Source organism: Rhamphochromis longiceps, linkage group LG14 (genome assembly GCF_057381845.1).
Source record: "Rhamphochromis longiceps isolate RC_006_pf linkage group LG14, R_longiceps_female_GT1.1, whole genome shotgun sequence".
Lineage (NCBI taxonomy): Eukaryota > Metazoa > Chordata > Actinopteri > Cichliformes > Cichlidae > Rhamphochromis > Rhamphochromis longiceps.
Genome location: NC_140570.1, coordinates 14,263,877 through 14,278,746, shown reverse-complemented (window position 1 = coordinate 14,278,746; position 14,870 = coordinate 14,263,877). Strand labels below are relative to the sequence as shown.

The following is a 14,870-nucleotide window of genomic DNA, read 5'->3' as shown; positions in this document are numbered from 1 at the left end:
GAGACCTTGTACAGGAAACCGGTTGCACATGTAAGTATATGCTAACCATCAACTGGCTGCCTTATGTTATACCGTGCAAGAAGCACGCTGATAACTGAGTGACATGGGAGTTCACATTGGCTTCTAAACTGGAAATATCCCTATTTCCAAACTATCAAACCTTAAAGAATACTCAACAAACAAATCAATTAATTCAATGCATTAAGGAAATGTTCAACCAGGGGGAAATATTGGTAGGTGAAACCAAATTTCTATTTCTGAAGATTTTTTGTTTTAGTTTTTCTGTCATATAAAATAAGGACTGAAGACAGTCTCATTAATGAGCAGTTTTTATAGAGAGGAAGCTCAGCTGGGTTAGCCACAGCACTCCAGGCTCTTGCCTTCAAAGAAAAAACATTTCTCCCAAACAAAAACCCACTTCTTTCACCTTTAACTAGCCAAAGCCCCCACAGAGCAGCCCCGTCCAATCACAGCTACAAGACAGGCTCATTCTGCTTTAGCAGAGTGAACACATAAGGTCTGAACTGGACCCTGAATATACATAAGTGTGTTTGCCGGCTCCCAAACATATATTTGGCTATTTTGAATTACCTGCATACTTCAGTGACTTATTTTCAATTTAATAAATTGGCAAAATCTTTAGTTTTCATCTTCTGGGAAGCTGAATACTCACCATATTGACATCGTGTGCCTTTGAAGCCCAGTGGACAATGACATATTTGGTCTCCAGTCTCAGCACATCTCCCTCCATTGAAGCACATATTGGCACTGCAAACCCCTGAAGGTATCACATAGCATAACGCTGCTGATATATCCAAGTTATGTGTGCACTTCTGCATATACAGTCTTGACCAGCAGTGGGCAATTAATTTTCCGATGGGGCCACATGAGAAACAGAGACTGTTGAGTTCAGCTTATTGGTGCAGCACTGCACAACAGTCCTAGTTTCTCATGTGGCTTCTTGGGAAAATTAATTGCCCATTGCTGGTTTAGACAACAGGCTGTTTCCGGGTTCAGTTATTGTTTCAAGTGCAACTTCACAGCAGTATTGAAAGTAGCTCCATCTGATACATGCTGATGAAATGCAATTACTCACTGTGCAGACAACCTCTCTCTTCACCCTTCTGAATCCAACCAGGGCAGCACCTGTAGACTGTGTGCAAATCCACTCTGTACACTTGCCTGTAAACTGTGTAGTACGCTGTCCTGAGGAGGGGAAATTTCACAATTTTAAGGTCATTACATTACCTTCACAGGTAATACCTTATAATGTTGAGTGTATAAAAGATTTTTAACACATCATTAAACAATTTTTGTAGATGCAAAAGCCAATTCGTTTAATAACAACAACAACAACAAACTTTATTTATATAGCACATTTAAAAACCATGGTGTACCAAAGTGCTTAACATGTAAGAGGGTAAGATGAAGTAAGAGGGAAGGATGAGGGCTATGGCAAGGTACCAAAACATGCTAGCAGGTTAGATGGCATTAAAACACAAAAGCAAAATAAATGCATATAAAAGCATAAAAGAGCAATAAGTGTAAGGTATAAAACAGTCAAAAATAACTGTAGTAATACTAATTAGTCACTGTTTCTGTTAATCAGAAGAATGAACATTACAACTATCAGCCCCAGATCACGTGAACAGAAGTCATCCCCAGCAGTTATCGGAGAGATCGCCAGTGGCAAACCAAATTTTAAAAGTCTACATTTACCTCCTCTCAACACCCATACACCATTTGTGGCTTGTGCATCCCTGCTTCCACACCTTCACCATGCGGGTAAAAGCCTGGACGCAAGGTTGACGGCTCCCTACCATGGACATCTCCTGGTCAGCACAAACATTTGGCCTGGGCATGAAAAACACATAGTTTATATAACAAAATGGCAAAAACTTGGGGGAAAAAAATCTGTTTTTCTGATGACTTTCAGTAAATAGTGCTTTATTTGTATTTTTCTGTCTATGTGTTGGTAGGTGACTGTGTTGAGGGGTAGACAACAGTTATATATACATGTTCTACATGTTCATTTGTTTTAGTATTACACATTATCACCGTCTACTGCTTTTATCACTAGATAAACAACCACATTTTAATTGTTACAATGTAAATCTACAAAATAAAGTGTAAAAAAAAAAGCCTCAAATCTTAAACTTTGTAAGCTTCTATTTAAGGAGCCTGCATCTGTTTATGTTGTGAGTGCAGGTAAACTATCCATAGGTGTCCTCCTCCTCAAACCATCTGGCTTCAGTATAGGGCAACCTGAAGTTAATTAGAGGAAATATTCTTCTTCTCTGGTAATGAAAGAATCAATCATGTCCTCCACAGTCTATTTAAATTCAAAACCCTCAAGTACAGTCCAAGGAAAAGCACATTCCTTTGGAAGTTATTATGCAGATGCACATTACATCCGCGCTACAAAAACAGTGGACACGCATGCACGAGGGGACCCGAAAGAGAGACTCCTAGTGGTCATTGAGCAGAAAAACATAGAGTGGAGAGAAGTGAGAATTATAAATGGTGAAATCAAAAGTTCAACAGAGTTTAAACTCAGAATCTCTGTTTTAAAAATCCAATCTAACGCACGCTGCTTCTGTCATATTTAAAAGCCCCAAATCTTTCTCTTTCACCTGATCATATATTCAAGTGTGTGCTCACAGTGCAAACGGAAAGCAGTGGAAACGATGTTAAACAAAACAAAAAAACCCAAAACAAACCCAAAACACGTTACTTACATGCCAAGCTGCAGCTCCAAAGATGACGCGATATGCATAGTGCCAAATAATATTACGCACAAAATAAAAATATGTGGGAACATAATTTCAGCCAGTTACAACCACGGTCAGAAGTACTCAATCGGCGCTGGCTCTGTGCCTGTTAAATGAAGAGCATCCTGACACTTATGAAAGTCCTCCTTTAAACATGACTCACGACTTTTGTTTATCCTGCAATGATATCCCTGATATCCCGTTTGCTTGTTACGCAGAGGGGCAACTGTCTCATGTCAAAGGCTGCCTTTGAATGGCTCCGAAGAAAGGCACCACCCACAGTGACTGTGGGGCCATCTCTCCAAACCTCCCGGCAACACTGACATGTGCACTCATTAGTAATACAGCCAGCTTTGCTTATAAGACAAAATATGTAGTTTCATCAAAAGGCTATACCTATCGACAAATGCTCCTAAATTATTCTGATTTTTTTAAATGGTTCGATGTGCATATAAAATAAAAATAAACTACTTTCAACAGTTTTATATATATTAAGCTTTACTGAATACAATAAAGCAGATCAATAAACATTCAGTGCAGATAAATTATGTTATTGCGTTTCGTAAAGTCATGACAGCTGAGATGGCTCCAGCGCCCCCCGAGACCCTGAAAAGGATAAGCGGAAGCGAATGGATGGATGGATGGATGGATGGATGAATTCTTTGCCAAATTAAATAAGCCACAATAAAAAAAAATAGATAAAACACCTACTATGGTGACTTAAAGTCATTTCTGAAAGCATGTAGAATATTTAAATACAGGCTATTTAATGGTAAGCTACAATAAACCAACAAGTTAGACAAATTATATTATTTTAGGCTGTACTGTTTGCACACATGTCCAGTTTTTTCTCTGCTTTTAATTTCAGCGCTTGGTACTAATGACATAACTTCCCCAGAATTACGCCACTTCCTGTTTAGCGTGCAGACACAAGACAGAGCAGGAAGAGGGGAAGGTCCTCTCTCACAACATAGAGATGCTTAACAGCTAATTCACCTGTAATACCTAAAATACTTGAAACTGAGCTTTACATTTCCGACTTCAGGTTTGTTCCGTCAAAAAATTTCTGAATAAGTTCTTCGACGAAACAGCGGCCCGTGGCAACAGACTAAACGGTAAGAAATATGGCTAACGTGCTAGCTTGAAATGGCGCTAAGCTAAAGTGTTTTCTGTCAATTTCATTTTCGGAAGCTAACCTGTTTTCTGGAATGCAAAGTATTTCCGCAAATGTTTGTGGATAATAGTTTCTGAATGTTGTTACATGGGTAATGTATTAGATATTTCTTATGCTAGTACAGCAACCTGAAGTTAATCATTTCTTGTCATCTTGTGAGCATTAAGGGCTTTAAAATAAACACTCTGTAATAAGACCAGCAGTTCTTTAATGTTAAAATCAATGTTGTTTGCTTTGGGGTCAATGTTCGACTTTTGCGTGACTCTGAAAAAATCTGAATACATCATGTGATAACTTATGATAACATCACAAGCCTGTTCCATCTTTAATCCCCTCTCCACTACTCTGTTAGCACCACCAAGTATCACTGTGTCCCTAGAGGAGATATTCTGGTTTTGTGTGCTAGGGCTAGGTTTAATAGCTGAAGCCACACACTGCATAACAATAGCTATTCAGTGTGTGGCTGAAGTAGAACTATTTTAGCTCAAAGGCTTATTGTATCAGCATGTTCTCTTCCTTTAGGGATTTTTTTCTGTTTAACTAACAATTAATTCTGTGTTGATGAACAGCCAAATGAACGGAGCAACATTCCCCTCTCCAACGGCTGATATAGCTGAAATTAACCGTATCCACTATGAGCTGGAGTACACCGAGGGAATAAGCCAAAGGATGCGCATCCCAGAGATGCTCAAAGTGGCTCCAACAGCCCACGAGGACCCTAATTTGGGATCGCAGGAGGTCCCTCACAGTGTTATAATGCAAGTCCCAGAGAGAATTGTGGTTGCTGGTTAGTATACTGTATGTTTTCTGTCCTTTATGTCACACTATGTCTGCACATCACTGGTGACTCACCATTATGGTAGTTCCTCACAGTCTTTTGCAGATTATAGAACTCCTTCTATCAGTGCCACAGGACTTTGCTCCTAGATGCCGTTTCACTGCCAAGATCCCATCAACTATTTCACTTTTAACGTAACAATTACAAACCATCTTGCGATGTGATCACACTAGCCGCAATATCTTTGATATCTTAAGACATACCCAGCTCTAGAAATGGTCTCCGTTGACACAGCCATACATGAGGAGTTATGAACATTTAATAAAGAAAGAGAATGAAAAGGGGTGTAAAGTGGGACAGAGGAACTACTACAGCACGTGTCTCTGTGTTTCTCTTCACCACAGAGAACCACATGAACATGAACGTTTTACGTAATGTGACATCAGTACCACTGCTCACATTATTTCCACTGAGTTGCACTACACATGAGCAGTTTGCCCCCTGCATTGAGTAAAGCACAGTTCATGCACACCATTCAGGAAGCACTGGTGTGCTGTGGTCAAAGTTCAGCATTGTTGAACTATGACCAGAGCACAGTGATGTGCATTCACACAAGGAAAACAAAGCTTGACATTCAAAAGCAAAAGAAAGAAAAAATGAGCGCAAAAGCCACTGCAACACAGATTTTAAGCTCAACTTAGCTGTTACTTACTGCTTTTTATGTGAAGGGGCTGACATGCATACAGGTAGCATGGCAGAGGGGATATTTGCTTTTTTCCCACTATAGGTGTGAACTAATTGATTTTAATTCATTCAATTTTGTATTAAAAGCACAGCATACTGTTAAAGTGTTAGAAGTGATAGGTTAGTCTCACAGTACATTTCATTTGTCAGGAGGCAGTGATGACTCCCAGTTCTCCAGACCCAGAGACTTGGACCTCATCCAGTCAACACCACTGGAAATGCTATCACTTAAAACTCCACCCAGAGTCCTCACCCTCAATGAGCGACCCCTGGACTTCATGGAAGACGATCAGCGGGTGGCTCCAGACAGTGAGGAAGTGGTAAGTGATAAATCAGTAATTTTTTTTATTACAGAGAACACTATGTACAATTCACCCATTGTTTAAGATAATGTCCTTAGTGTAACTCATAACCAGAAAATCAGTTGTCAATGCTATTCCTTGTAGTTGCGACCCCAGGGACGTTTACGGAGGGAGCGTTCAGCCAGTGAGAATGCGGCTGTCCGTCAGAACACTCAGCTGATGCGCAACGATTCAGCGTGAGTATGGGTCCATTAACTGGGTACCAGCTATTACGTCTTTGTGCATGTAAAGCATGCAGCATCTTTCTTTTGGTTTCATTCTTGTATTGTAAGCCACTGTGTCAGGAGCTTTTGCTGCTGTCAGTGTTGATGCAGAAACTTTTTGCTACTTTTTAATACATTAACAACATGTTTTTATTGGTAGATTATTTCCAAATTGTGAAATCTTTAAAGATTAATTGATTAGTTTAAATAAATTACAAATTTGAACACTGTTATCCCCTCTACGCAGAAGGACAGGAATAGCTGGGGAAGCACTGACAGGAACTAGTGAAGCAGACTGCTTTTAATGCAAAGCGATTCAAATTTGAAGCTTTAGTAGCTTCATGTATTTGTTTGAAGGCCTGGTGTAAACTACAAGTGCTTGGCAACTTTATTATTTTGACAGAAATTTTTAGGCTTAATATTTGAGAAAAATATTACACAGTTCTCGGACAAAAAAAAACCCACCTTTTCATGCCCTGATCACTTTCTGCAACACAGCACACTGGTACTGTTAACAAGGTTCCTTGTCTGGCCTGAATGGTGAACTAGAAAATAGTCACTTAATCAAACATAAAATCAGCTCCTTTTGCATTCCTGTTTCTTGCCAGATGTGTTAGAACATAGTGTGGTTGGCAGGTTCAGTCTTTGGCTGCTGCTTTTTGCCTATTCACTTTCACTCTGATATTAGTTTTGCACAGTCAGTGGAGGACAGTTTCCTTTCCTTATTTCTATCCCTTTCCTTCCTCCTTCTCTTGTACTCTCTCTTCTTCCCTTCCCTACTGAATTTGCTGCTCTTAATGGTGGGCACTGAGCAGTGCAACCCCTTCCCCCCCAGCCATTGCTCACCCATGCCCCCCTCTCACCGAGGCTGAAGAACACAACCTCTACAGCGCTAGTGGTGTCTTATCTTTCATCCAGTCCACTTCACGTCGGGCCTACCAGCACGTCCTGGAGGTCTTGGATGAGAACCCTCGCAGGTGACCTCCCCATCATCTGGTCTTTTTTTTTTTTTTTTTTTTGCTTAAAGGTTTTGAAAAAAAAATTGCCCGAATGGGTATTGGTTTAAAAAGGCCGTAAAAATTGCAACAGCTATTTTCATGATAGATGGCATTAAATGTACTTTCATTTCTGCCCATAAGCACCATTTGTTTTGGATTGGGAGAGGGTCATGTGGTACAGGTTGTGTAGTCTCAAGAATCTTGTGACCAGTTTTAACCTTTAACAGTATTAATAACACATGTATTAATCCCAGAAAATGTAGAAAAGGTTTCTAAGTTCCTTGCTTGTTGAAGAATAAAAAACTGAAGCTCTGAACTGCCACTTCCACCAGTGGTTGAATCAAGTTGTTTGAGTTGCACTTTGACTAGGGTTTGGCGATATGTAAAAACTTTTACATCGTCAGTCCACTAATCAATGATGGGCGATATGTTCGCGTACGCGCAGACTTTTTGATGGGTGGAGCAATATGATCATGCACGGACTGATTTCCGCGTTTACATCATAGAAGTCCAAACATGGACGAACTAATTTCCAAAAAAATTAGGGCTGTCCGAGCAAGCAAAGTACTCAAACACGACTAACTTGCATGAGCATGTACGTGTCCACCATCCGGCTGAGTATGCTAGGCTATCACCAGCTTCTGCAGCTCCATCAACAAGCATTTGGGCACACTCTGAGGAGGGTGCATTTGCTCACAGATGAAAGAGGGTGCTGTTAAAACCGCGCTATTATTTATTTATTCTTTTGTTGACTGCTTCTATTAGCTCCATCATTATTAGCAAACTTACTCATGGGCGAATAGATACATAAATTGCCCTTGTAAAAACGATCGCCAATGGGCTGTCTATCGTCGATAGTCGATATATTCGTCCAATCGCCCAACCCTAACTTTGACTTCTCAAACACCATAAATGTTTGCTTTGTAAGAAAGGGAATAATTCACACTGAGGAATTTGTTTTATCTTCCTTTGAAACTTCAGAGATGGTGTATTAAAGAGAAAGTGAAGTAGTGCTGACAACTTATTTCACCTTCAGGTTCAACACTTCAGTTACTCCAGGGTTAAACGCTGTGCAGAGCATGTGGATTCATTACTGAACTTTCCAAGGAGTTTTGCAAGTGTTTGACCTTTTAATTGTTTAGCTTTTTAAGGAAAGAATAAGGTGAAAATGGATCTTCTAAATATTGCTCACAAATTCATATTTTCTGTATGCTTAAAAAGGTATTTTTAGAACACTTACCCACATTCTTTGTCCCCTTTGAAGACTAAAGTGATATAGTTGTGACTTGTTTTAAGACACTGAAAACAACTTTAGGGAAATAAGACTTTTTAAAAGGACTAGAAAGAATAGAAAATTAGAGAAAGTCTAGGTGCATTAAAGACATCCAAGTTGTGTGCATGGATGCAACATTGTTGGTTTCTCTATATCTCTTTCGCCTTTTCCCAACTCTGTCTTTCCCCACCCCTTAGCAAATCATCACTGCGAGGGGGGTCGGCTTCCAGCTCCCACCCCCTGCATGATTCCAGGTAACTTCATCTGGCACTTCGTTTTGTTCCTCTCTCCTTGTCCTCATCCTTTCCTACCTTGAGTGGTAGGACACAGATATATGGACACAGATATCTATAAAAATTACATTGCCATTGTTAAATTGTTCTGCGTATTTGAATGTGCCGTGTGCTGCTGTGACTTGGTTATTTTGTGATTCTCAAACTAGCCATTTTTTTTTTTTTTAAGGCTTGCACTGTCAACATATGAACCCTCTCTGGATGGGACAGCTGATGACATGACTGTGGTCGATGCAACAACACTTCGACGGCAGGTTAGCTCATGATAAATAAATGAATTCTGTCTTGTGTGGTGCAAGAGGCCAGACTGATAAAACAAATTTTTTTTGATTCGGCAACAGCTCATCAAGTTGAACCGGAGACTCCAACATTTGGAGGAAGAGAACAAAGAGCGAACAAAGCGAGAGATGATCCTGTACTCCGTCACCGTCGCTTTCTGGCTCATCAACACTTGGGTGTGGTTGCGACGTTAGAGCCGGCCTGTGTTTCCGCCATCCACATGACAAGAACGTATTATCCTTTATCCTATCAGTTAGCTGCTCACTGCACTTAACCCCTGTGTGAGGAGATGTTAGCACGTGCAAGGCCTGTTGCACATAGGCTCAACATTTTGATTTTGTTTATTTAAACATGTACAGTTTTATTTTTGTACTCTTATTTTGTTCCTTCTATTCCATTTTCTTGTGTTTTGTTTTTATTCTCAAATTCTGCTGCCCATTGCTAAGTTGTTGTAAATATTTGTTCATGTCAATCGGACCTCATCCAGAGGCACAGTATATAGTTCACCCAAAAAAAAAAATAAAATAAGGAGCTGTAGTGTGGGGACATACAGCTCCATGGTGGTAATGCTGAATACTAAGAGTAATATGTGACTTGGCTGGTAAATTTAATAAAGTTTAGTAAAACCGTACCAGTCATGTTTGGTCTTGTATTTTTATTGAGACGTTAACATAGTTTTTCCTGTAGAGGAGTTAAATGTCTCCCGAGGAAAAAAGCCTAAAATTTACAAGTGTATTTATTTGGGTGGATTCTCTCAAACAAAATAGATACATTTGCTTTTGAAATGGTCAGAAGTAACCAAAAATTATACATATCTGTTACAAAACAGCTAGCATTGTCTTACCCATTGCACTGTATTAAACCACAAAGGACCACAGTTGTCTGGGAAAAACCCTGAATGAAATAAAATTATATAAAATGTTGCTGTAATGTGAAGAGTAAACGTATAATTCCCCCCGAGAATACTGACCAAATCAGTCCTGAATTTATTCTTTTCACAGTATAACAGCTGACAAGCACACAGACAAAACAGCTATCACAAATATGCTACAGATTGAATTGCAGTTTACTATTTTAATTCATATTTCAAATTTAATGACATCAAGGTATTACTCAAGCTCCTCGATCAGGCAGCGTGGTGGAGAGGAGGTTCGGTTTATTTTTGAGTTTGACGGGTCGGAAGGCGCACCCTCATCCTCTGGATACACCAGCGATGTAGAATTGCCAGAGACAGCCGGTGATTTGTCGCAGCCACTTGTTAGGAACAAAAAGCTCTTAGCTGGAGCGGATGTGGAGATGCTGTCACTCTGAATCCCAGCTGGTGCTTCCCCGTTGCTGTCACCTGATATGACTTCTATTTTTGGTTTAAAGGCCTGCCTACAAGAGAACGCTGCGTTAAAGTCTTCTGTGTCCACATCTTCCAAATCAGGCAACTCATCAATATGCAATGAGCGACTTGCTGGAGGAAGGTGAATGGTTTCCAGCAGCTCTGCATCTTGTAGCTCTGTAATCCGTGGTCCAGGACTATGTACCGGTACATCGTCATCGGCTTCAGGAAGGGGAGGCTGTTTGTTTTTACTCTGCTCTCTCTCTGCTTCATTTCTCTTGGACTGTTTTTCTTGTTTATTTTCTGTCTCTAACATGTGCCCTACAGTACTGCCTTGCTCATCTGCTGGGATCTTTTCCCTTCCTTTCTCTTCTCTTACGGTGTGCGTTATCGGAGAATGGTCCTGGGTATCTTCATCTAACTGCTCTCTCATCAGGAGTTGACCTGCCTCCTTGGTCTCAAGATGTTTACTTGCTGGTTGATTTTCAAGAAGTCCCTGTTTTGACTGTTTCTCTAAGAACTCTTCATGGGCATCCAGGCTGTCCTGCACAAAAGCTTGTATCTTGTCACCTTGTGAAGAAGTTAAAATCTGGGTACCGTTTTCCTCAGTAGTAGTTTCTGGAGTAGAGGAAGCATCGGTTTTCCCTGAAATGAAACAATTATACTGTGTAAACATTCATCCACATTTACTCTCAGTATACAGACGAGGGTAGTAAAAGCTGAAAGCTGATTACCTTTATCCTGTAACTCTCTGAGTCTGCGTCTTTCCTGGGCCTTCTTCCGAATCATTGCCATTCCATCCAAGCTTTCCTGAATTTTCTTCCTCTCTCGTGTATCCCACTGCTCCCTCTCCTGGCGTTCCCCTTCCAGCCCTCCCACTGCCCACGACTCAGCACATGCCCTGTCTTTAGGAAACACAGGGCGATCGTCAAGAAACGTGAGCTGCTTGAGGCGTACAATCATATTTTTTCTGTAGTTTGGGATTTTTTTCACGACCTCATTTCCCATTAGATTCAGTACACGCAGTTCTGGCATGGCCTCAAGCACAGGCAGGATGTCAGGGTCGTGTAACAGGTTGTGAGAGAGGTCTAATACACTAATGTTCAGACACTGACTCAAATGCTCTATGTCACCAACAGTTTCCAGCTTGTTATGGGCAATCTGCAGAGTACTCAGGTCAGGAAGGCAGGAGATGTTCTCTATGATGTGTATGTAGTTGTTGGAGACGTTCAGGATGCAGAGTTTCTTCAGAGGCTCTAGGTTTTCCAGCTTGTATATGAGATTTTGCTGAAGGAACAAGCAGCGCAGATCAGTCTGAGCATCCAGATTCTCAATGCGTTGGAGCCCATTGCTTTCCAGCCAGAGACATTTCAGACCTGTGTACTCCTCTAAGTTCTCAATGGTGGAGAAACCTTTGAAATGCAGATACAGCGCATCATTGTGGCATGGTGTTATGTACAGTTTGTTCTGCTTACAGTGGTCTCTCAGGAATTTCTTGGTCATCCGTGGTCCTGAGTGTTTTTTATTTTTCTCCTGAGGTGAACTTTGCAGCTCTTTTTTCCCAAGGTCTTCTTGAGCTCCACTGCTGTCAGAACTTTCTCGGGCATCCCCACCTTCGACTTCAGTTGCTACCAACACTTGATCTTCCATCCTTTCTTGATTTTCCGAAGTGGATATCGTTAAAATTGATATCAGAAACATACAATACTTCTTAACGATTGGTTTTATAGGCGTTTCTGAATTGTACAGTCGAATAAATAGCAATCAGCAGCCTGCCCCGGTCGTTAATATTAGTTACCGTTTACGCTTGTTTCCATGGTAACGCTCCGTCTTTACGCTCCAGCCTACCGGATATGCTTTGTTGCTCCGTGTCGGACACTTTTAGTGGTTGCACCTTGCTGTTTAGGGACCCAACATGGCGTCAGGGTACTTACTAAATCGTGGTGCTTTGACATTAGGAATTCATTGCCAGCGCGTCTGCAGGGATATTTCACTGTCACAGGTTAGAGAGAAAAAGCGATGGATGAAAGCTTACACGTACCTCATGGCGAAGAAGTTGAAGCTGGAAGGACCTCCACCTCCGACGCCACGGTAACGCCAAAAATCACTAGAGAGCGTCTCAAGGCCATTCGTGTATTTGATATTTCAATGTGTTTATTTTTTCATAGTCCGTTGAGAAGCGTGCATATGGACGGCATTTTAGTGCAATTTTGCAACTGTTTAATGCAGATGTTTTAGCGCTGCGTGTGGCGTTACTGGTTTCATGGCTTTTCCAAATAACACCAGAAGCGTAGCTAGCTGTCGAAGCTTCTTTGCCCAAGGGTAGAAAACCAAGATCCTCCCCGTGATCTCGGTTAATCTTCTAATTTTATCATTGATTTAATATATAAAAATGTCATATTTTAATGACCGTATGCTTTGTCCATGGCCTTCTAAGACTTTCTGTACACGCTTTTAGTGATTTTAGACATGATTTTAGCCACTGTACACTCCTATTTCTGTTTGGTATTTACTTTTTTCTTCTTCTTCAGATCCCAGCAGCCTCACTGGGATTACCATGCAGAGATTCAAGCTTTCACCCATCGCCTGCATGAAAATTTCTCTCTTGAGCTCCTGAAAACAGCCTTCATCAATCCCTGTTACCTGCAGATGGAGCAAGAGAAGAGAAAGGGGTTGGGTGTGGAATCTGAGACTGCCGCTCTTGTTCTAAAAGATAATATGCAGCTGAGTAAAAAGGGGTCTGCGTTCGCTGAAAGCTTCCTGATCGACTGGTGCAGGGCAAGCTTCCCGAGCCTCCCGGCCATCGGGGTGGAGAGTATTGTAGGGCACCTCACCAGTCCAGCAGTCATCACTTACGTAGCCAGAAATCTGGGCATTGAAGACCTAACAATGAGTACAGAATTCCCTGTTCCAGATGATGTGCTCTGTTCTACTTTCATGGCAGTGATCGGAGCTCTGCAGGAAAGCAGTGGAGCTGAGCGAACTGGATTATTTCTCAGGGTAGGTCGCTTATGGCACAAAATCATTGGCACATAATAATTCGCTTAGAGGAAGCATAATTTGTCCACATTGCTCAGTTGCCTCTGCTGTGTGTACAGTGGTGGGACATTTTGTTCTTGTAATCCTACCTCCACCTTCTTCCTAGGATTTTCTGGTGACTCAGCTGATAGGAAAGGACCTCTTTGATATGTGGACTGTGGTCAACCCCATGGGACTACTGGTGGAAGAGCTTACAAAGAGGAAAATTCCTCTGCCGGAGCCTCGGCTCATCCGGTCTGCTGGAGCCAGCACAGTGTTGCCACTGTATTTTGTTGGCTTATACAGGTATGTGTTCTGTTGTTCGTGCGTTGTTACTGTTCTAAATTTAAAACGGATGCGATGGGTTAAAATTAATGCTATGAAGAATTTACATTTTTGTCTGCTCACCTCTTTGTTAATTCAGTGACAAGAAGCTACTGGCTCAGGGTCCAGGAGAGACACTTGCAGCAGCCGAGGAAGAAGCAGCTCGCGTGGCCCTCCGGAAACTTTATGGCTACACTGAGAACCGCAGACCCTTTGACTTTTCTCCACAACAACAACAACAGCAGCCTTTTATTCAGTCAGCCAGCAATTAATTAACATCTCTAAAGCTGCAGCAAAAAACATTTAAAGGGGGCAAGGACGGACAGGAATCTCATTTGAAGACTTAAGGCTTCCCACTGATTGCAGAGTGTGCTGAACTTGACATAACTGGTTCTTGTTGGGTATTTAAAAGTCAGGTCCTTCAGTCAAAGCAGAGCACTATAAGTCTTGATGTTCTAAGAAAAAATGTTGTAAGATCTGGCTCAGACAGAATATTGTTCCAGTAACTGATGACATCTTCAGTAGTGAACTAGACTGGTCAGCTCACCCTAGATTACAACAGAGGTTCTGAAGTCCATTGCACAAAATACTCTTGTAAATAATACAAATACCATTTGGTTTACTTTGTATTATGTAATAATATGTTATTCAGTTGTAATAAAGTGTGTAAAATACACATCCATTCTGACTCTTTTTCACTTATATTTCTCCACACATTTCATCAGGGTACTTGCATATGTTCCTGTGACAAATTCTTCTTAAAATATCTTTAAATATCTAATATTAATTTTCTATCGTACATTTTCCTGAAACAAATAATCAAGCATTGCGTTTAAGGAATTTTACGTATCTTTTAATACTTGACGTATTTCATTAATTTTTTTTCATATAGTGACGCAGTGCATTTTTAATGACTTGATTAACGTTGGGTCTAGTTACAATCTTGTAGTAACCAATACCGCACAGTGGCGCTGTTGCGTTAAAGAAAGAATAGTGGCGCTCTTTGCGCTGTCTGGAGCACAACCAAAGAGCTGTCCCGTTAGAAACAAGATGATGCTCTTTGTTTCAGTTTGCGTTGTGGCCCGCTGCAATTCTTCAGACAAGTCACCGAGCGTACTGTCTGCTTCTATGTACACGTCAAAATTTGAACTGAAGATAAAGTAACTCACATAGCCGCTAACTGCCACAATCTTTAAATTGTGTTGTTGATGCCGTTAAAATGCCTGCAGCGTGCAGCGCATACGACACAGTTAATGCCAACTTAAATAAAATTAGATTAAAAATAATAGCCTCCATCTGTAGTGGATATCTTTGACTGTGATGAGT

The 14,870-nt window shown here is 41.0% G+C and overlaps 4 protein-coding genes across 5 annotated transcripts in view; 2 read left to right on the top strand and 2 right to left on the bottom strand.

The window, feature by feature from the left end:
* Nucleotides 1-3,069, bottom strand: part of egfem1 (EGF-like and EMI domain containing 1) — a 63,010-nt gene extending 59,941 nt beyond the window's left edge. Inside the window, exons 1-4 of the mRNA XM_085429118.1 lie at nucleotides 2,739-3,069; nucleotides 1,720-1,854; nucleotides 1,097-1,206; nucleotides 674-778 (exon numbers count right to left, since the gene is read on the bottom strand). Coding sequence (XP_085285244.1) covers nucleotides 674-778; nucleotides 1,097-1,206; nucleotides 1,720-1,854; nucleotides 2,739-2,821 — 433 coding nt within the window. The 5' untranslated portion in view covers nucleotides 2,822-3,069. The remainder of the gene's footprint in view (nucleotides 1-673; nucleotides 779-1,096; nucleotides 1,207-1,719; nucleotides 1,855-2,738) is intronic.
* A 623-nt stretch (nucleotides 3,070-3,692) lies between these two features.
* On the top strand, nucleotides 3,693-9,506 carry mffa (mitochondrial fission factor a). Of its 2 annotated transcripts, XM_085379788.1 has the most exons (8): nucleotides 3,693-3,886; nucleotides 4,515-4,732; nucleotides 5,618-5,787; nucleotides 5,914-6,005; nucleotides 6,848-7,009; nucleotides 8,501-8,557; nucleotides 8,766-8,850; nucleotides 8,938-9,506. In XM_085379788.1, exons 2-8 carry the CDS (start codon nucleotides 4,519-4,521, stop codon nucleotides 9,067-9,069), a joined length of 912 nt encoding a protein of 303 aa, XP_085235914.1. In that variant the 5' UTR covers nucleotides 3,693-3,886; nucleotides 4,515-4,518; the 3' UTR covers nucleotides 9,070-9,506. The 2 variants fall into 2 exon arrangements, with proteins under 2 accessions (XP_085235914.1, XP_085235915.1); XM_085379789.1 differs by lacking the exons at nucleotides 3,693-3,886; nucleotides 6,848-7,009 and having other exon boundaries at nucleotides 4,507-4,732.
* A 169-nt stretch (nucleotides 9,507-9,675) lies between these two features.
* On the bottom strand, nucleotides 9,676-12,019 carry dnaaf1 (dynein axonemal assembly factor 1). Its single transcript, XM_085379786.1, has 2 exons — nucleotides 10,937-12,019; nucleotides 9,676-10,847 (listed from the first exon to the last, which is right to left on the bottom strand). The coding sequence occupies exons 1-2, from the start codon at nucleotides 11,901-11,903 to the stop codon at nucleotides 9,985-9,987; spliced, it is 1,830 nt and encodes a 609-aa protein (XP_085235912.1). The 5' UTR covers nucleotides 11,904-12,019; the 3' UTR covers nucleotides 9,676-9,984.
* A 55-nt stretch (nucleotides 12,020-12,074) lies between these two features.
* Nucleotides 12,075-14,220, top strand: mrpl44 (mitochondrial ribosomal protein L44). The gene is made up of 4 exons (XM_085379787.1): nucleotides 12,075-12,293; nucleotides 12,734-13,202; nucleotides 13,348-13,526; nucleotides 13,645-14,220. Exons 1-4 carry the CDS (start codon nucleotides 12,118-12,120, stop codon nucleotides 13,814-13,816), a joined length of 996 nt encoding a protein of 331 aa, XP_085235913.1. The 5' UTR covers nucleotides 12,075-12,117; the 3' UTR covers nucleotides 13,817-14,220.
* Nucleotides 14,221-14,870: the final 650 nt, after the last annotated feature.